The 22140-nt window shown below is 49.9% G+C and overlaps 1 protein-coding gene across 1 annotated transcript; it reads left to right on the plus strand.

Annotated features, from left to right (window-relative positions):
• The first annotated feature begins 4640 nt into the window (after nucleotides 1-4640).
• On the plus strand, nucleotides 4641-10414 carry NKX2-1 (NK2 homeobox 1). The gene is made up of 2 exons (XM_071426869.1): nucleotides 4641-5808; nucleotides 6579-10414. Exons 1-2 carry the CDS (start codon nucleotides 5442-5444, stop codon nucleotides 7247-7249), a joined length of 1038 nt encoding a protein of 345 aa, XP_071282970.1. The 5' UTR covers nucleotides 4641-5441; the 3' UTR covers nucleotides 7250-10414.
• Nucleotides 10415-22140: the final 11726 nt, after the last annotated feature.

Consider the following 22140-nt stretch of genomic DNA (forward strand, 5'->3'; position numbering starts at 1 on the left):
GCGAGGTGACCCACTTAAAAGCTGAGTTCCTTTTTGAAACACTTAAGAGACGACAGGGTTGAGGACTGTGAATGTATGCGTAAATATATACTCATGCATACCCACTGCCGGAGGTATGCACCCCCACGCTTGTATGTGTGTGTAGGCATGTCTGGGAACACACACAAAGCGCCTAACTCCTAAGATAGCTAACGTAACAAACTAACATTTATACCTAAAAGCAGATAAATAGATAGATCCCGGCGGGATTCTGTTTGTAGGTATATACCGATTAAAAGTATTTTATATCTAAACAAAACGTGCTTGTATTTTTAACTATCCCTACAGCCTAACTTTTACCAAACTGTCTCAACAACCACCTTCAAGTAATCCTCCGCATAATCACCACTGTCTTGGGTGTATCAAAAACGCTTCAGGGCAACAATAAGTCTTGTATGTGTGTACTGACACTGCTGCGGCAGTGACAGTCTACTGACACTAAGAAAGCCAGATGTGGAGGGCTTGTATTAACTGCTGATAATGTCGGACAAGGCGATCCAACAGCAGTTCACACATCGGGGCGGGTGATGCTGCTACCCACTCGAGACTACCGGGGCAGCCACGCCGACAAAGAGCCCTTTCCCGCGGGTCCCCACGCCGGCAGGCAGCCGCGGAGGGGCGCGGTGCGGCTGGCGGGCCGAGGCGTGCCCCGGGCCCCGCCGCCCCCGCCCTGGCACGGCGGCCCCTCCGCCCGCCGCCGCGGCTCCGGGAGCCCTGCCCTGGCACCCCGTACCTGGCCCCACCCTGGCCCTCTTGGCCGGGAACGGCCCGGCGAAGGAAAGGACGGGGAGGGTGTCGAGGACTGGGGCAGGAGGGCTCAGCCGTGCTACAGCAACTGGGGAAGGAGGGAAAAGAGCTGAGCGGAGGCAGCGCTGCCCTCGCTCGTACGGAGCTTTGCGAGTGGGGCCGCCAGGCACCTGTGGCGAAGGGGCCCGAGGAGCCCCAGATGCGAGATGCTCCACGCCCTGGGCAGCTGGAGGAGCAACTGTGCGTGCTCTGCGGAGGGGTGAGGATTTTCGCTTTAGCCTTTGGTGGTCTCGCTGGTTGCCTTAGGTTCCCACGCCAGGGGAGAGGTTTCGCCCGCTGTACTGAGGGGTTTCTCGCACCCTAACGAGATAACCAGGGCAGGGGGGCTTTCCCACGGCGAGGAATTGTCCCCGTGAGCCACAACAGGCGTTTCCCCCACACACACACCCAGAGCGCTCCGTGCCTAGGTAGCGCTCGCAGGGTGCGTCTCTGGGAGGACATCTGCCTTCTTACACGCCCAAGCATGTGCTTTCCAGGCGGGAGCAGCTCCCAGAGCCCTGCCCGTGGCCGGCAGAGACACAAGTCCGCCCTACACTCTATCACTACGGAAACCTCCGCTCCCGGCGTAGGTGTATTGGGTACATCTTCCATTCTGGGGGACATGGGGAACCAGAGGGTGTATTACACCGACATGCACAAGCAATCAGATGAGGTTTCTATGAGCTCGTTCAGAGTGGGTCGAGAGGGGCGAGTTGCGGCAAGATGCCTCGGTGGGGCCATTTTTCCAGGTGGTCATTTACATCTCTCCATGAACGTGTTAGATTTATACTGATGACCAGAGGTGGAAAAAGAGCCCTGTCACAGATCTGCTGTTGCCACCTCTAACTCGGATCTCTCTGGGAGCGGCTGCTCCCGCGGCAGGGCGGGCAGGGCAGCGGGCAGGGCAGGGCAGGGCCGCCTCCTCGGCGCAGGGAGCGGGGGCCACAGGGCTGGGCAGGGGCTGCAGCCAGACGTGCACCCGTGAACTGATCCAGAGGGAGCTCGGAACACCTCATGGCTTTGTATCAAAAAGTTACACCTAGAAAGCGTCTTTCTTGTTGAGAAAGAATTTGCGTGCGGTTTGCGTGGGACCCTTACCCTCTGCCCTCCGAGCCCTCCGAGCTCTGTCTGGCCGAACATATTTTATTCCCCTTGGGGAGGCACAGCAGCTCGTATAAAAAAGACATTGTTGTCTCTGGAGAGCCCTGTGCGCACTTTCAAAAGCTGATTCTTGAGTTCCCAGCCCCCGCAATCCAGTTGATGAGGAAACGCTCTGCGGTCTTGGTGGCACCGTTTCCATTGGGATTGGCACCATTTGATTGACAAAGTCTCCCATTCTTCCACCTCTCGAGTGTTATCAAAAGGATTGTGTGGGGTCAGAAGCTATTGAAGGGACGTCCGTGTAGCCGCATTTCTGCAAACACGGGGTGAAAACCGTGCCTTTCTCATGAAAATGCTTCCACCAGGCAGAACGCATCTCATCTTCCTTGCTCTCCTCCTTAGCATTTCTTTTTAACTCGAGTGTTTTACTGAGCAGCATCACCAGGTAAACGAGTATTTCGCTCAAGGCAGCCTAGGCAGGGCTCTGTCGGGACGGCCACCCTCCCCGGAAGCTGGGAGCAGCCATCTCTGGCGGACGAAACTCCGATGGAGGGTTTGGAAGAAAAGGGAGAGTGCAGGGAGAGGATACCAGCGAGGAAGTTTTCTCGCCCGTTGTCCATGGTCTGACTTGCCCCGTTTTAGCTCATTTGGGGCGGGAAAGCAGGTGCACAGGCTGACCTGTTTCCTTTACACCGCGTCCATCTAGCCCGGCTAAAAAGTAGCTAGACGTAGGCGCGCCGGTGTGCTCCTAACCCAGCGGTCAGACAAGCACAGGAGAGTTTCACCCGCTCCCCAGCAAAGGTGAACGAAGCGCTCCCTCATTACCTTCCCTCTACCAGACCCCGCGCAGAGCCGAGGGCCGACTCGCTCGGGATAACCTCACCGAGCAGTGTTTCGGAGGCGATTTAACCTGCGCTCATGCGAGTGAGAGGATAAATAAGCTCTGGCAGGCGCAGCCGGCGGCCAAAGGGTCTCTCGGGCGGCGCTCGGGGCCGCGCAGGGCGGCGGGAGCCTCGCCCGCCCGCCCGCGTGTCCGAGCGCCGCTCCGCGCTCCCGGAGCCGCTGCTCGGGCCTACCCGGCTGCCCCACCTCGCACTCTTGTGGATGGGAACCGAGTCTCTGCTCCTGCCCCACAAATTGCGCGGTCACTTGCCGCCTTTCGCCTCTGATTAAAACCGACTGAGCCGTCGTTTTGGTGGATCCTGCAGTATTTAATTTTTTTACCTTCCATCCACCCCCTTCTTTTAAAGGTTCATGAAAGAGGCATGGGGATGGAGTGTCTGAGAAATTCGGGGTAAAAAAAAACAACCTCAAACCCCAAGCAATCAAACCACTACGGCAAGGTCGAGTCTCTCTGTGTGTGTGGGAACAAAACCAAAGACCATACTCAAAAATATGCGCAGAAAGGGGAAAAACCGGGGCGAGGGAGGGGGGTGCGGGGGGAGGGTGTTGGGGGGGCGTGTAGTGTAAAGAAATGTTCCAGAGATCTGGATAGATAAGACTGAAAGGTTTCAAAAGAAAAGAGGAAAAATAAGAGGTAAAAACCAAACGCCTTTCTAGCCCAAAGTCGCCCTTCTCTGCCTTTGGTGACCCAGCAGACTCACAACCAGCCCACTTGGGGTATTCAGCCTTGAGGGAACTAGTGCCGAAAGAAGCAGCTGAGATGATGTAAGAGAGCTGGAGGCCTGATTGAAGGAAAGTTCCCCCGATTATATTTGTGTGGAAAAGCTCACCTCTTGCAGAGCTCTAAAGTGTAATCAAGACTGAGGCTTACACTTGAAGGATGTTAACTCTCATACGGGAACCTACTTTCTCCTAAACGGTTTCTTGCCTAGTGAATGAGAGCCTCCCAATTGAAGCAAAATGATCCTTATGTACTAATATCAAGCACAGCCACAAAGCGACCGGCTATTTATGCTGCCACTTTAGACAAAGATATTTAGTTATTCCCGGGTAGCAAGTGCACTTTTGCATTTTTAAGCACAAACCAGCCGAGCACAAACATATTTACAAGTGCAATTACTAAATAGTTACTTGACACTTCAGAGTCCCAGGGTTAACTGTACCTTCGCTGTAATTTTCTTAATATTCAGGTAATCGCTGTATTAAATTGTGGTTGTCAGGGCCGTAGGCCGGGGTGTGAAACACTCAGGGGAGGTTTCTCTCCTCCGCCCGGATCGCCCCGAAATATAAGCTTTGGAGACACTAGGTGTTGGAAGATTTCTTCAAAGACCCGAGTGACATTAGCTACTGGCTGCCTGTACGTGTGCGTGTGGCTGTGAATGGATCGCTTTTGTTTTCACACCGGATCCGAGAACAGATCCGAAAGTGCCAGAAATTGCAGTTTATTGGAAACTACAGGGAATTCATTGGCAAGGTCGTGTAGCAGATGACCGGAGAGGTCTTCTCCATCCAGCTCCCGTGCTGTATAAATAACCTTAGAAAGCAGCTTCAGCTTCAGAGGGACCACGAGAGACTGTGAGAGTCTTTGCCTTTGAGAATAACAAGCGACATTTTGCGCTAACCTATTTTTCATCGGTCTCTCGTCCCAAGCAATTAAATTACTGCCTGATTTTGCAAACTTGTGTCTTCCACCCCTCTCTGAGATATTAAAAAAAAAAATCCCAAGCTGAAAGGAATTTGTAGGTTTAGGGAGACAAACGAGCCTTGCACTGAGTGTCTTAGGAGACATAGAGAGTGTTCCCGAGATGCGAAACCCCAAGCGCTTGTTCAGCCCCAGCCGGCCGGGGCATCTGACAAGCCAGTGCGGGGAGTGCGGGGCGCGGGGAGCTGTGGCCCGGAGAGAAACCTCTGCCCTCCGAAGAGTTGTCCTCCCGGCGGCGGGGCTCCTTCCGGACCAAACTTAGTGGGGGAAGAGGGAGATTCTGTCCTTTGGCGTGCTGGCATTCCACCCCGTTTCCCCAGCTCTCACAAAGGCTGGGCTGACAGCCTTGCCACCCGGGAGCTGTTTTTAAATCCTTTCACCCAGTCAAATGGTGGTCTTTTTTTGCTTTGCCTTCCATTTCCCGTCCACGATATTGTCACCCCGAGGAAAAAAAAAAAAAAAAAAAAGAGTTGTGCTCACGGGGTCTTTCTTTCTTTTTTTCCTCTCTTTCCCGTCCTCTCTGTCTCTCTCTTTTTTTTCTTTTTTTTTTTTTCCTAAAGACATAAAAAAAATTCTGACAAGTAAGACTTAAAGGTGTTTACCTTGTCATCAGCATGTAAGCTAATTATCTTGGGCAAGATGTAGGCTTCTATTGTCTTGTTGCTTTAGTGCCTATGCCCCGCCTCTGGTGGCAGCCTAAAACCTGGCGTCTGGCTAAAACAAACGAAAGGCAGCCCTGAGCCTCCACTCAATCCAATTAAGGCGGACTTCGTCCACTCGGTTACGTGTACATCCAACAAGATCGGCGTTAAGGCAACACCAGAATATCTGGCAAAAAAAAAAAAAAAAAAAAAAAAAAAGATTTGCCTCCCCTTCCTTTTTTTTTTTTTTTTTCCCCAGCCGCCGAATCATGTCGATGAGCCCAAAGCATACGACTCCTTTCTCAGTGTCTGACATCTTGAGTCCTTTGGAGGAAAGCTACAAGAAAGTGGGCATGGAGGCCAGTAACTTGGGGGCTCCCCTGTCAGCCTACAGACAGTCTCAGGTTTCTCAGCCGGCCATGCAGCAGCACCCCATGGGCCACAACGGAACAGTGACTGCCGCCTACCATATGACAGCGGCAGGGGTCCCCCAGCTCTCCCATGCTACGATGGGGGGCTACTGCAATGGGAACCTGGGCAACATGAGCGAGCTGCCGCCTTACCAGGACACCATGAGGAACAGCGCTTCGGCGACAGGATGGTACGGCACCAACCCGGATCCCCGCTTTTCCTCAAGTAAGTCGGCTCGGGGCTGGGTGGCCGAGGGGGGCTTGCCGCGCAACTGCCCCGACACACCGCGGGCAGAAGGCACGGGGGGTCCGCGACAGGGCAAAAGTCGGTCTCAAACCCAGACGCGTCCCCCAAACCCCAAATTCCTTCTCCAGCCCGAGAATCGTACCCGGTCTTTCCATCCCGGCTGGTCGCACGTCAGCCTCCCGCGGCTGCTTTTGCGGGGCAAGGGGGTTGGAAGCCCGGCTGTGGCGGGGAGCGGGAGCCTGGCTCTCGCCGTCCAGCGGGGCGGGAGCGTCGCGGCCCGGGGGCCCAAAGGGAGCCGGCGGTGCCCGTCCGCCTGCGCGCCGCCCGGCACCGGGCGGGCGAGGGGGGAAGCCGGAGGCGCCGGGGCCGCGTCCCGGGGAGCGGCAGGGGAGCGAGCGGCAGAGTCCTCTTCGGCCGGCGCCGGCGGAGCCGCTGTCCGCGGCTGCTCCCGCCGCGGCTGTCACTTTAGGTACTTTCCTGGCCGTGCCCCGGGCAGGACGAGGGGTGAGTGGTCGCCCTTATTCACCGGGGCTGGGCCGGGCGAGAAGGGGGCCACCGCTCTCCCCAGGGACGTGAGCCGCTGTTTAGAAGCGCGGGTGCCCGAGGCCGCGGCCGGGGCTGGGCTGCCGGGGGGCTGCGGAGCTCCGCTGGGGGCAGGCGGCGGCGGGGGCTGCCGGAGCGTGGGGCCCCACTCGGGCCGGGCCGGGCCAAGCCGAGCCGCCTAAAACGTGCCGCCTTCTCCCTTGCAGTCTCCCGCTTCATGGCGCCGTCCTCGGGCATGAACATGGGAGGCATGGGCAGCCTCGGCTCCCTGGGAGACGTGAGCAAGAGCATGGCCCCGCTCCAGAGCACGCCGCGGAGGAAACGGAGGGTCCTTTTTTCGCAGGCCCAGGTTTACGAGCTGGAGAGACGTTTCAAGCAACAAAAATACCTCTCCGCCCCGGAGAGGGAACATTTAGCCAGCATGATACATCTCACCCCGACTCAGGTCAAAATCTGGTTCCAGAATCACCGCTACAAGATGAAACGCCAGGCCAAAGACAAGGCTGCGCAGCAGCAGATGCAACAGGAGAACGGCTCCTGCCAGCAGCAGCAGTCTCCCAGAAGGGTGGCAGTGCCAGTGCTTGTGAAGGATGGCAAGCCCTGCCAAGCAGGCTCCAACACACCCACAGCAGCTATCCAGAGCCATCAGCAGCAGGCAGCTACAACGATCACAGTGGCTACCAATGGCAACAGCCTCGGACAGCATCAGAGCCACCAGACAAACAGTGCGGGGCAGTCTCCAGACATGGGACAGCACTCGGCCAGCCCTTCCTCTCTGCAGAGCCAAGTCTCCAGTTTGTCTCACCTAAACTCTTCTACTTCTGACTATGGCACTGCCATGTCTTGCTCCACCTTGCTATACGGTAGGACCTGGTAAAAGGATTAAACAAAGAAGAGGGGAAAAAAGGCAAAAAGAAAAAAAAAATCCAACAAATTTTCCCAGTTACACAAATCTCTGTCCTCTCCAAACTACTGTGTGCTTTTTTCTTCTTCTTTTTTTTTCTTTTTTTTTTCTTTTTTTTTTTCTTTTTTTTCTTGTCAATGCTCTTCTCCCTTTCCCCCGTTTTACTGAGTGGTCTCTGAGGACCTCTAAGAGAGAGAGACACTTTTTTGTTCCATTTTATTGTTACTGTTGATGGTTTTGGGTCTTTATGTTTTTTCTCCCCCAAAGTTGTCCTATGGGGTGTATAAAAATATTCAGACTAATAACCATGGAACAGTCTGCAGAAAGGGGACCATCTTTAGGCATGGTCTGAAGACTTGGATATCAGATGTACACTTTGCCAGCGTCTAGGACTTGCATGTAAATACAGAGATTTTGGGGGATGGGGTGGTTTTCCCCCCAAAAAAACGCATTCGCGTCACCCAGACACAAGAAGCAGCTTCCCCCTCCCCGGTGTCTCCCAGCCCGCCGCCAGGGCCAGCGGATGGAGACGTGGAGTCATCAAAGGCTTGGCTTTTATTTTCCTCCTTACGTTTGATGTGAACCTGTAGCTGTATAATGCTGTCAAAAGTTGGACTAAACCCATAGTTTTTAGTAGCCTGTATATTTTGTTGTAAAAAGAAAAGGAAAAAAATACAATCAACCAAACCAACCCCAACCCCCACCTTTTTTATGGACACTGATCACCCCGTCGTAAATCCTCCGGCAGTTTGTTATTTGCGCACGCCGCCTTTTCCTGTTGTAACTTATGTAGATATTTGGCTTAAATATAGTTCCTAAGAAGCTTCTAATAAATTATACACATTACGAATATTCTTTTTTATTTCCCCCTTTGGTTTCCTCTCCCGACGCTCCTATCCTTACATCTTTCTCCTTTTTTTTTTTTCCCTTTCCCCCCCCCCAACCCCCGCCCCCCCTTTTTTTAACTTCTTGGTGGAAAAACAAGCCGGGATGTTGTGAGAGCTCGGAAGGCCCCTGTCCCTCCCAGGGCCCAGACCCTATTCCCAAAGGAGAGCTGGCCAGAGGGTTAACGGGATACAGGATCAATCCTCAGCGTGCAAACAGGACAAGCAAACGCGTGGGATTCACGAACTCGAGACCGAAGGAATCGAGTCCAAATTCATTAGCCCGATTATTTTTTGGGGGATGAGGGTGGGGGCGGGGGGCACCTCAGCGACTTCTTGCTAGAGAAAGCAAAGTATTCCGGGACTAGAAATTCAAATGCCAAAGGCACGGAGGAGAAAGAAGGTAAAAGTCTAACGCCATTAGAAAAAAATAAAATAGCGAAGAACCTGCTGTCAGTATAGAACGTGAGTCCAATTTAAAGTGTCCAGTTTTAATACCTTGTAAGAAAAAAAAAAAAAAGAAGAAAGATAATTTCTACCAGGTTTTCCTATGTACTTGTATTTTAAGGGAAGTACAGTCACCTTATTTATAATCAAAATAAAAAGATAGTTTATTGTGTACGACACGTAGTTTGAATTAACTTTCTTTATCAGGCTGTGTTTCATTTTCTACATTTCCATATATTTAATTTTGTACAAATCCAACCCCACACGCCCGCACACGGCCGCGCAGGTTCGCCTGCAGAGCCCACGCCACTGCTCAGGCGGAGGTCAGCCGCACGCTGCGGCTCGGTGGAGCACAGACGGGCTGCGCTTGGTCCGTTTGCGTGCTGGTTTTCGTGTCGCATTGTTTTTCTAAGAGGGAGTTTGTTTGTTTGTTAGCTTGTTTGTTTGTTGGGGGTTATTTCGTGTAGCCATGTGGGAAGTTTGTAAAGAAGGAGATGAGGAGAAAGTGCGTGCACGCACGTGGGTGGGTGCGCATAGGTGCGCGCCGGGCTCAGGCGCAGAACGTAAATATTATCGGTAATGCAAGGCGATTAGACGGTAACTTTTCTGTAAATATATAAAGTATATGAAGCTAAACAGCTCGTATCTGACGAGTTCTAAATCCCAGTAATTCTCTATTTTTCAGGTCCCAAATGTTCCTTTTGTGAGTATAGCAAAATAAGAAGTATCCCCCTTCTAAAAGACCTCGTAGCGTGTTTTCCTTTGCATCTGCTGCTCGGTTTCGTTTTTTTATTTCCAAATCCATAGAAAGCTACCGCAGTCATTGAAACCCCTCGGAATTACAGAGGTGTTACAAAATAATATTTTTAAATTGAAAGAAAGCAGGTTGCCTGGGATGGAAACAACCCAACTTCCAATTTAAGTAGCAGCTTTTGAAAGCTCCAGTTCTTTATTTATACAAGATAGCCGGTGTTAGTCGGACACCAAGTGCTAGTCTGGCTGGAGAAAAAGGGAAGTACACGGAAGAAAAAAAAAAGTATCGGATTCTTTCTGACCCCTTCCCCCTTATTTCTAACTGGAGGACATCACGTGTGTCAACAGGAATTTCGAGACCTTTCATTCTTTAGGTTATGTCCTAATTTATACAGCGACATTCTTAACCAACCCAAAGATTATTCAATTTTTTTTGTTCTTCTTCTGCGCAGAATATTCATTTCAGATCTATAGCATCGTGTTAAGCATGGCAGGGGGATGGGTGAGTGGGGGGCGGCAGAGTGTCTGGAGCCTAGTGCTCTTATTTCTGCTTAAAGAAGAAAGTGTTGGACATTCCTGGTCCGTGGTGCAGAGCTGCCAGCTTCCGCGGAGGAAGCGAGAGCAGGGTTAACTTTGAGGATCTTTAAGGATTTTTTCAAAATTAGGGTTAGTTTCTCCCGGAGTTTATACGCAAGACCGAGGGGAAAGTGCTCCGGTTAAGTCGACATTTCCCTTTGATATGTAATTAATGTGCGTTCTTTCAAACCTGGGAACGTTCAAAAGTGAGGAGCACCGAAAGGCATTAATACAGCCGAGAAATATTACAGCCCCCGCCCCCGAATATTGGAGTTAGCATGTTTGATACAGATCCAGTCAGTGACTTTTCATTATAGACTTCGGGGGAAATAAAGTAATTTTATTGTGTCTCGACAACCTCATAAACACATATTTGGTGGTGGGTGTAATTACTGTAATGGATTATTATGTACACTGACTTATCTTTCTTAAACTAGATTTAGTTTCGATTAAATAAACTCGTTTCCACTTTGTCTGATGTCGGCTTAGTTTAAAGTCTGTTTACTTGTTCCACAGAAAGGTGAATTCATCTCTTTATTAAGCACTAGAGACCGAGCAAACACAGTTCAAACTGTATTTACATATCAATCAGGAGAAATGCAAACAAACTGCTCTTTAACAATTTTTATAGAGTTTTTTATGACATTGTGATACTGCCTTTTATCATATTTTTTTTTTTAGTAAACTAGTTATGCCTTGATTAGGGTGAAGATATTTGAAGGGAGGGGTGTAAATACAGTTTAGTCTCCAGTCTCCCTTGAGAACACTTATGAGAACTTAGTTACTGTGTAGCTTTTAAAAATTGAAATTAAAATATGTTCCTCCATCTAAATTCCTGCTTCTTCCAATATGCTGGTTTCCAGTCTCCCGGTAATCAATGCAGAACTTGGATAATGGGATGGCAAAGGGGAGGGGCAGCATGATTCAAATCTGAAATGATGGAAGAGACGCACGTTTCCCAATATAACTGCTTTATCCACGCTAGACCATGGGCACCCCGTATTTTGAGAGATAAAAGGATCTAGTGAAGAATGGCTATTCCCTCCCACTCCACCACTGCCTGGCACTACTAGTAAGCGTAGGAGAATCACGGAGGGCATTTTTTCCTGCTGTAAATAGGAATTCATTCTTAAGTTCCATGAAGTGTGCGTGAAGTGGCACAGCAGGCTGTGGGAATAAAAAAAAAAAAAAAAAAAAAAAAGAAAACAACAACAAAAAAGAAAACAACAACAAAAACAACCCCAAACTAAACCCCAAACGAAACACAAACCCAAACAAACAAAAAAAAAATTCCCAAATTCTAGCAAAACCACATCACTGCTACGGCCAGAACAGCAACAACATCAAAAGTCTTGTTCATATAGGCTGCTTCATTTCCAAACGGGCTCTGGAGCCGGGGGCGGCAGGGCTTGCCCCGGGCTCTGCTGCGGCGCCGGTAGCAGCGGACGGGCGCGGCGCGGTGTCACTGTACCCACGGAGAGGCAAGGGATGAGGAGCTGATCCAAAAGTACATTGCCTGCATCTCGGTTCAAAAGGCAGTGCAGGACCTTAAGACGGTGTTGAAAGTGCGGATCCCAAACAATGTAATCTGAGACAGCTCTGAGATGACACCAAGAAAGTTGCCACGGCTGGGAGGGGAGGGAAAAAAAGTATTTTAGGAGTTTTGTAGCGCAGCGCAGGTAAAGGGGCCTCGCCGGGAAGACAGCCCCTGTTCAACTTTTCGTGACCGCTGCCTTTAGCCTTTACAAAGGGGATCTGGAGTTAAAGACTGAGTGACTTCTGAAGAATTTAAGTCCTTTCATAGCCGTGTCGGGAGCAAAGCTGAGAATTTTTTTCTCTGTCTGACCCGCTGTTCCTCTCATGATCCCCATCAGGGGGGAAAAAAACCCTCAAAACTCTAAGTTAATGATAATACTGTTTATATGTATCAAATGTGTACAGACATCTGACCCAGTGCGGCTGCTCCTATGAGATAGAGAGACGACTGTCCCTGGCAAAATGGTGAATAATATGAAATTACTTTTCTTCCCCCCCTCTCTCTTTTCTGGCTGCAAGCACATTAGGGAGCAGGTAAGGTCAAAGTTTTCTATATCCTATTTCTCTCAAAGGCTTCTGGTCAGCGTTATACATAAGATGGTGTAAAAGATGTATTGATGTAAAAAGAAACTGAAATTCGTTTTGAAGCTTAAAACAACTTACGACAGAGAAAAATTCTTGGGAAACCTATAAATGAAAACATAAAATATAACATTTAATCTTCGATGTAAAGGCTTTTGTTAGAGGGGGGCAAAGAGGGAAATAGTTTTGGGTTTTTTTTACTATTACACAGATTGAGAAGGAAAAACATTTACAAATGGCCGAATGCATTACTTCCGAAAGACGGTGTAAATCTACTGTCCTGAGCTGGCGTATAGAAACGGAAAAAGAATGAAAATATATATTCTAAAAATATTTACCAAGATACTTACGTCTGTTTTGACTGGCTGGCTCCATATCTCAGGTTAACAACTATATCTGAATGAGATGACAACTTTTTCTCAAAAATACTTCTATTCGCTAAACACAGCGGGACTTTCAGAGTAATTTTAAATTATTTTGTAGGTTGTGCTTCTTTAGCAAGTGAATTGACATGGCAGGTTTTAGTGATCGTACATGACTTATTGAATTGTTTCAATGAGAACTCCCCATATCATTCTGAGTAGCGCTTCATCAATACAGGGGCTCCTTAAAGTGTAAGGAGTAAAGGAAAAGAATAAAGCGCGTGTTCACGAGGTGGGTTGGTTTGCGGGGTTCTTGGGGAGGAAAGGGGGCTTTGTTTGTTTGGGTTTGGGTTTGGGTTTGTGATTGCGGGTTTTTTCGGGTTTCTTTTTTTGTTTTTGTTTTTGGTGGGTTTTTTCCCCTTTTTAAATTGGAGGATAGTTGCATTGCTTAGAAAACTGAACAAAGTATGAGATCGTCACTTCCATTTGTTCTGGTGGATTTCACCGGAGTTCTTCTCGATCAAGCATATTTGGGCAAGTAATAACGTGCGACAAGTAATAATGTGCGACAAGCATATTCGGGCAAGTAATAAGGCGACAAACTTACAAACACCTGGGATCGTAAGGGGAGCAGACTATTTTGCTTCACATCAAAGGTGTTACTGAAGTGGCTGAATAATTTCAGCGTGTTACTGACCTAATAATGTGAATCTGGGACACAATTTTTTCCAAGTTCCTCTCGCTGCATTTGTTTGTTAAACTTTTTGTTTTCAGTGCTGCTGCTTCTCAGAGAAGTTCTTAAAATAATACCTTTAACTTCACCACCTTCTTGGTCTCTGCTTTTGCTCTTACACTGGGCGTTACTTAACAAACGTACTGTTGCTACTGCGAACTAGGGTGCTCGGAGCTCGTCCTGCACCTCTATCTGCATTAGTTCACTTCAGAGAGAAAAAAACCATATGGATGGCCGATGCGGAGCGCTTAGTCTACACGTGTGCGTCTATACACGCATTATAGCTATAGATGTGTACGTCTGATAAGTGTACCTAAGAGCTGATGTGCACGGCAATAACTGTGGAATCTAGGGAGCAGAAGCAGGCAGGAAAACTCTTACTTTGAAGAAGCACTGCCCGCCGGCCCGTGTCTGCCATCCGCTCTTAATTTTACAGTACGGAGACCCTCCCGCAACTTTCCGCCTCGGCCCACCGGGGCTGCCCCGCCGGAGGGAGCGGAGCCGCAGCGCCTGAGCCGGGCCGGCTTCCCCAGAGCGCCGGTGGAGCCCGGCGGGGCTCCCGCTGCGCGTCCTCCCTGCCCGCGCCGCCTGCCAGGAATGCCCAGCTCGGTCACAGCTGCCGCCGGCGCTCAGGTCTCGGTTCCCCGTCGAGGGGAGCGGGGTCGATCCTGCCCTTTGCCAGCGGGCTCTGCACCCCGGCCGCGGGGTCCCTGGCGTGCCGAGGACAGGCTCTGACACAGCCCCGAGGCTTTGCTGCCCTCGCGAGTCGGCTGCAACCCAGCGGGGTTCCTCTCCCGGGGGCCACAGCCGGTCGAGAGCAGCGATTGTCTCCCTCTGCACTCTCTTAATGCCGACTATGGCAGGCTCTGCCTGCGCTGCCAGGCTGCCAGGCTGCAGGTGCTGTCGGGCAGACCCAGCTGTGCGCACCCACCGCCCCTCTCGTCCTTGGCACTGGGGCGATGCCCAGGCGGGAGGGCTGCAAACGTCGGGCCAGGAACCCCTTTGACTTTCGTCCAAGCGATGCTCCCAAACGCCCTGACAAGGTGTTGACCGCCTATGGCGCCTTGCCGTAGCTAGGGCGAGTGGCATGGGGCTCGGGGACCCGTCACTGCAACACACACCACACTTGCCTAGCGGGGTAAATGGCAGGGAAGTGCGTGGCACCTCCACGGTAACCCAAAAAAGATCGAAGACCGGATGCGGCGGACGAATTTACGTCTTCCCAAAGGTACTGTGCGAGTGCGGCAAGGACGGAGGATAGGTCCCAGCACTGTCATCTTCTGCGCTGCCAGGAGTTTCCTGTGGCAGCCACTTTGGAGGGACTCTGCCGGGTGGTACCGGGCCGCCGCTGCCTTCGCGGTGCTCGACGGATAGGCGGGCCCGACCCCAGTCTGCCCGGCCAGCCCGGCCGCGGGGGCTCCCCGCGCCCCGCCAGGCACCCCCACCCCATCCCAGCTCGGGTTGCGTTTGGTTGCTTTAGTTGGGGCAAAGCAACTCCCGAGGGAGCACCTGAGAAAGTTTGGGCGAGCAGAGGCGGGACGATGGTGGGTGGGAGCGGGGCAGCTCGGACGTGCAGGGCTGCTCCCCTCCCCCCAAGGGGGCGCGGCGGGGGAACCCCTCTTCCTGCCACCGATTTTTCTCCCCAGGGGGAGGGAAGCTGTCCGCTTTCTGCTCGGTCTAGATGCCTCTTTTCTCTCATCGTTTTTAATTACTTTTCCGAATTCGAATGGATATTCTTCGGGAGATATGACAGGGTTAAAAGCTCTCATTACATGTCAATAAGATAAACCTTTGCATGGACGTTGTCCCCGTTCTTCAGTGTGCGGGCAATAGCTGTTGCTGCCTGGCTCTGACTTTTCCATGGACACACATACACGATTTGCTTGTCTTTAAATATGTCTTCCGCTCTCGGGGCGGAACCCAGACCTGGCAACCGTGTTGTCCCGTGGGGCTCGGGAGGGTGCTGGTGGATCGTGTATTTTGTGCTCGGTGTCACGGGGAGGCTGTGCGTGGCGGTGGCGGAGCGCCGAGACACGCCGCGCTTGTGGCAGTGGCGAGGCGCTGGAGCTGCGCTGCCGTGGGGAGGCCGGGCGGGTTCTTGTCGTGGAAGTCTGGGCACGGCGTGGGCTGTGCACAGAGTAGGCTCCGCGGTGGCGGCTGTGTGTGTGTGCACGCAGGGGAGTGTATGTGTGTGTGTGTGTGTGTGTGTGTGTGTGCGCGTGTGTGTTTGTGTCAGTGCATCGCCTTTCCACAATGGTAGTGTAATTATCTAGATGAAACATTCACAAATGGCAAAAAGTTGCAAAATAGATCGACCTCCCTGAGATGAGGAGCCAGTTACAGAGCTGTGCAACCATCATGGTTTTTTCAATACATTTTATACAAGAGGATCTAGCGAGTGATTCCGATTCAATACACATAATCAGTTTGGAAGTCCTATTTCCATTTGAAAACAGGCCTATTTGCAATCATGAGGGCCGGACACGCTATAAGATACAGGACGCATTCAGAGTAGGTGGTAGGTGAGAGAATCTACAAACAAGCACCAAATATTTTCTTCCTGCTGCAGACCATTTTTTTCCACGATGGTATTAATCACAACGTATTTTTGATCTATTTTTTAAACATATCCTTTAATTGCTTTAGAAAGCAAGGTTTTGACCTACAGAGAGAGTCCCGGTGGAAAACACACACACACACACATACACACAAAACAAAAGCCCACCAAGTAAAAATAGTGATTGGAAAAGCCTGTTGATTGTCCTATCAATCGCTTAGGGTTAACAGTCATTTAATCAAAAAATTACCAGGTAAATAATCCCTAGGAAACATCTTTTTTTTTTTTTTTTAATAATTTTTTTTTTTTAAATAAGGCCCAAAGGTGGGACAGGTGCAGGGGGTCTTAAGAGGAGCTACCACCCGCCAAGCCCAGAGCCCGGCACCGAAGCCGGCTCTGTTTCGGAGGAGCCCCATCCGCCGGGGCCGGGACCCAGGGCAGCAAACGCACCCGTTCCGCGGGTGCCGAAGCAAACCGAGACTCCCCGCGGTCGTGGCCCTCGAGAGCCGCGACCCGTCCTGCTGAGAGGGTGGGGAAAAGGATGCACAAAAGTCAGACCGCAAAGCTTTGGGGTGATACGGCATCAGGGAGGGCAGACCCCCTCTCTCACCTCGTCCCCCCACCCCTCCCGCAGCCATCCCTTCTCCAAGCAGGCACCGCACTTCCCCGCCTCTTCTTGCTCTAGAGCAGTTTTTCTTATTCCTCAAGTACCCGTCGCCAGGAGAAAGCCAGGAGGCCTGCGCGTCCTCCACCATAATTATCCCGCCGATAGAAACGGGCAAGGAAGCCGAGGCTCGCCTGGGGCTACCCAAAGGCGGAATACAGGCGCTCCCAGCCCCGCGCGCAGTGAATTAATCGGCGTTTCCCATTTCCCTCCTTTACGTGTTTTTGCGGCGGTGCGCACAGCAGACAGCGCGCCGGAGTTGCAGGAAGCGGCCCGGCCCAACCCGGCCCGGCCCGACCCTTCGCCCCGTTCTCTGTTTGGATTTTGAAGGCAGACACTTGTTTCTTATAGTTAAATAGCGTTCCCGTCCCAGTCACAGCAGTCCTGCTTTCCCGGGCTCCCACCCTCCGCCACACTGTTTTATTCTCTTCCACTCTAAAACACCAAATCAGCTGTCGGGAAGGGCGGGGGGGCGGATATGGTAAATAAATAAATATTTGAATAAATAAGGCAATGTCGTAGAAATCTGAATTAGCCCTACAAGAGGCACAAACTGTTATTACTGACTTGCAAGCTACATACACACTGACGAGGATGACAGGTGGATTTGCGCGGAGCACCGGGGCTCGTCCCGGGGCTCGGCGGGCCCGGCACTCCCCCGCTGGCTGGATCCGCGGGAGGGGCAGCTCCGGACAGAGCTCCGGGACCCGCTGCTCACCCAGCCCCTTCTCACTCCGTTCCCCACGACCGGCAGCCCCTCCTTCTCCGTGCTTGCTAATAAAGAGCCGGGAAACTTCTCTCCACTGGGATTTTTAGTTTGCTTACTTCAGCCCGCCAAGGAAGACCCACATTCCTCCCTCCTCGCCAGTTCTTTAGGTCTGAGCCCTAATTAGGACTCGGGCCAGACAGCCCGGCAAGGGGCCGGGTGCTGGAGGCCCCGAAAGGTACTTTGAACAGTCTTCCCCGGCCCAAGGTTTCACAGCGACAAACCTATTCTGTCCTGTCCCTCTTTCAAAAAAAAAAAACAAAAAAACAACCAAAAGGCTGGGCACTGATCACTCGTGGGACCCTTCCTATGACCAGCCGAGCAACGGGGACAGGGAACTCCTCCGGGCTGGCGTCACATTTATGATAGAAATTTGGTCGTGGGGAGAAGCTGCTAGCCAGTTTCTAGAAGGAAGGGGCCCTCGGAGCCGGCGAGCGAGGGGCGCCGCGGGGCTCGGAGCCGCAGCGCTCCGCGCCGCTCAGCGGGGATTGCCACTTGCTGAGCCCAAGCAGGGCTTCGCGGTGGCCGCTGTTTCCGAGGGAGAGCTGCTTTCCCCCTGCCCAGCGGCTGGAGCTGATTCACCCACGAAGATCACGAGGTGGGGAAGTGGGTATGGGGTGCGAAAAAGGAGAAAGGAAAAGGACCAACTCGTCTTAGGAAAAGTTACTTCCCAGCACAAATACCGATGGTTTTATTCATGCGGCGTGTCCCACCAAAATACATGTGATAATCATGGGGAGCCAGAAGTAGATTTTGGGCCCACGTGTTTTTCTCCTCTCCTTAAGACACCCAGTTGAATCGCGCCGAATTTCTCGTCACCTGGGAAAAACACTCCAGGGTTCTCAGCAGAACACGGAAACGACTCCGATTAGATTTCCTTTTTTACGCAATTCCCAAAGAACAGTCTAGTTCTTTGTGCGTGTGCGTGTGTGTGTGTGTGTGTGTGTGTGTGTGTGTGTGACCAAAATCCAGAGATATATTGGGGGTCAAAACTTTACCCACATCGGTAACAGTCCCGAACTAGGAAGACACGTTACCCCCAGAAGCATCGTGTGTTTTCACAGTCTCCTATTCCAGTTGTAATTTAAGAACTACTCCCACCCCCATGTCCACCGCGCTTCGGCAAAAGGAACAGGAGAACGTTTTAGGAACAGAAGTGACCTAAAAATTAGTCATGCTACAAGTGTATGTGTGTGTCCTGTGTTAATGCAGACCTTCTGCAAAATCGTGGTGTATGCATATACTCAGGTGTGTGTAGATGCGTCTTCGCAGGAGTGTGTTCGTGTAGAAAAGCGTTTATTTTCCTGTTGAGTTATTCAAACGTACAATAGAGAGCCGCACTAAATCAGGTTGAGATTTGCCGGGAGATAGGGTTAATTCAGTATACAGAGAGCTATGAGGGGAAAAAAAGGTCATTCAACCCAAAACTTATCACAGGGTCATAGAAAAAGCTGTGTATTTCTGTGTATCGCTTGCCAAAGTGCAGACGGACTTTTTATTCTTCTTTATTTACATATTCGTTTGATTTAAATATTCACTCCTGGACAGTGGTCAGACTATCGATGGGATGGACGTATTCCAAGGCATTTTGAAAAGATACCGACCGTTGTTTTAAGGTCCCTGCACGGGTTTTTAAATGAGGGAACCGGGAAGAAAAGAAAAAAAAAAAAAAAGAAAAAAAAAAAAGAAAGAAAGCAAAACGGCACTCGTCCAAATGACTAACATTAAAAGAAAAAAATCTGTTGCTAATATTTCAAAGAACAAAGGGATGGATAATTCTTATGGTCAATGAATACAAACTAAATACCAAAGCATCTTCAGGAATAAAAGAGAGAAGATGATGGATTTCATTAAATATTTCACATTTAAAAAATTATACCTTTTATATGTACTTGTCCTTAACCTTTAAAAGGAACTGCTGTAAATACAAGATCCGTACTTTCTCTAATAGATTTTAGTAGGAGCTGGTGACAGAGAACTGATTTCTTTTCTATTAGGCTTTAGTACATCTTTGTTGAAGGCCTGCAGAATGACCAGGGATTAGATTTGCATCTCTTAGACTCCCTGTGTGGTCTTTGTAAGGAGCTTGTAACTGTTAAAAATGACTTGTTAGGAAGCGTGTGGGCTCTCATCTCTTTGCTTTTGACAGAATGATTGTGAAATTCAGATTGTTCTTATAGGCTTTAGCCTGCAGATTCCACCTGAGCCTTAAGCAATTAGAGCTTAATCTCAGTGCAATCATATTTGAGTTAGAATTTATTGCACTTTGTTTACTTCAATTAAAGAGCTACAGAATATTTCGGAGCAGTTTTTAAGTGATATTCTCCAGGCAATAGTTAATTTTTTCAACCCCTGAATGTTATCCTTACCGCCCCATCGCTCGGCGGTTTGGAGTGCAAAGCACTCTTCGGGTTTCCCGGGCGAAAATGAATAGGAAACAGCAGGAAAGAAAAAACAAGCTGAAATTCCTTGCGACGCGGAGGGGAGAAGATGCCTGCTGCATCCCTTTCTTCTAGGAGCCGGCGGGAGTAGTGGCTTGCCCCTTGGCCGGACCCCTCTGCCTACGAACGGGAAAGCCTCGGGGCGGGAGGGGGGTGAGCCATGCCCGGGATCGGGCCCAGGGCTCGCTGGCTCCGCAGCGGTGGCGGCCGTGGCTGTCGGCGCTTGCGGAGCGTGGGCCGGGTCGGTTCCCCAGGGGAGTCTCCGCTGCCCACCCCCGCCCCGCCGTGGCAGCACTGGCACGGACAGCCCGAGCACATCCCCCTGCAAGGCGGCTTCCCCAGGGCACCAGCAAAGCGACACCTAACCACGCCACCTGCCTGCCGCTGGCCGAGACTTTTACTGGCAGGCTACGTTGGTGAAACGGGAAAAATACACACTCAGAGGGGTTATTTCCTCGCTCGTATGACAAGTTTCTATTTGTGTTCAGGTTTCATATGGACAGCCCGAGAGGGATGCTTTTACTACTGACATTCACATAATTACGGTTTTCAAGTGCCATCCACTCATTCCTTTCTTCTTTTTTTTTTTTCCTCTTTTCTCCCCCACCCCCCCAACCCCCCCAATCATTAGGGCTTCTTGAAAAGTCTTTATCAAATCTCTGTGAATTTAACTCAAAACTTTTCAAAAGGCTTTAAAATTTGAGGTTATTCTGTTTTAAATCTGGGGACAATTTTTTTCTCCTCATGTGAGAGAAATATTTGCCATGGATATACTCTCAGGGCCCGATCCTTTTCCTGCTGAAGTTACTATGAGAGACCTCCTCCAGCTCTTAGCAGAATAGGATCAAGCCCTTCCATGCTAATAGAGGTTTAATAGCATCAGCACATGCCCAACAACCACCATTATAACCTTGACCCGGTCAGGTGCAATGATATTACTCCTCCTAAATTTATCCTGCATTTCCTTGGTGACAGCAAACAGCTCTCTATCACCTCTCACAACCCACAATAACCCACAGGCAGTGATACCAATAACTCACTGCTCTTTTGTTATTCTTTTCCCTAGGAAGTCTAATAAGTAATAATAGTGAAAAATAAAAAATAACCACATCCTTCATCCTATCTGCATCCTTCAGCCCCATCAGCCTGTGCTGCTCAGAATGTTTCAGCCTGATGGTGACTGCTGAAGTACTCAAATTGCCATCTTTCTAAAAATGAGCGAGTTACCTCTGAGTAGCCTTTGCCACGATGTTGAGTGTGGAATGAAGTGCTGGAGCGCAAGAGTCCCCCTGTGTACCCTGCTCCATAACTGTACTGCTAGGCTTGCTCCATTTGCCCTGAAAATTTCTTTACAGGGAGCATTGGGGTAGTCTGGCATTATCACTTTAGAAACTTTGTTTCAGGGCTGTTAGAGGGATATCAGCCTGACCTTTCTTTCTTGCAGGATTATTTTTAAACCTCAGATTTTTACTACTTTCTTGGACATGCCATGATTTACAGTTTGTCTTTTGCTTTCAGCTCAATAGCCACAGATGCAATTTTGCCTAACAAAACTTGATATTTACTTGAAAGGATCTATATATATTTCTGCATAATAAAGCGCCCTTCAGACCTTTCCTATAATGTGGAGATACATCTACCAAATAATCAGTGCTCTAAGAAAATAAAATAGTAGAATCCAACAATACTCTCTGCAGATTGTAGGATGCTCCAAACCAAATTATTTTAGTGCTAAAAAAAATATTTTTATTAAAATGGTGTCATGCAGGTGAAAACATTTTCTTCCTGAAACAACAAGCAATTCTTGCCTTGAAATATTGTTAAACAGATGAAACCAACTCAGGCCACAGCTTAATCTGTTTTACATCAGGCTTGAACAGAGCTGAACTAGTTCCAATGACAAGACTATTTTGGTTATCAGTCCAAGAATAACCCTGTATCTCTGCTGCTCCTCATCTTTCCTCTGCTTGCAGCACCTGTGCTTGTGTGTGTGTGGCTTATTCACTGAAGGCAGAAAGATCTGGACTTATGGCAAAGTAAATACAGTAAAGGTTCTACTTTGACAAAAGAAATTCACCGCTTCAATACTATCCTTGCTTGAGACAGGACCAAGAACTAGAGAAACAATGAAGGAGAGACTAAAGCTAGGAGGTAGAGGTGACACTTTTCTCAACATGCATGTATTGAAAAATGCTTATAGAAAAGGAAAAAAAAAACCAGGGAGAATCAGGCATTTTCTTCTAGCATTATCTCACACAGGATTAGGATAATGAGAGAGGCTGCTGTAAGAATGGAGAGCAAGCATGAAGAAACAAGCCAGAGCAATGCTAACATGCACAAAGCTCTGCAAAACCAGCATGGCATCCTGTTCTCTAAAAGACTCCAGACTTTATTAGAATTAGGAAGCAGCTGATCAGACTGTAGGCAAGTGAGCTCAATTCAGTCTATTTGAATGATTTTGACACTTCATGAAGGAAGAACAGGTTTTACAACACAGTAACATGGAAAAGTTACGTGCTGAAATCGAGGAGGGAGCAAAGGGGTCTTAAGTGATAAGTCCCTG

Source organism: Agelaius tricolor, unplaced genomic scaffold (genome assembly GCF_023055355.1).
Source record: "Agelaius tricolor isolate 1412-34295 unplaced genomic scaffold, bAgeTri1.0.p SCAF_5, whole genome shotgun sequence".
Taxonomy (NCBI): Eukaryota; Metazoa; Chordata; class Aves; order Passeriformes; family Icteridae; genus Agelaius; species Agelaius tricolor.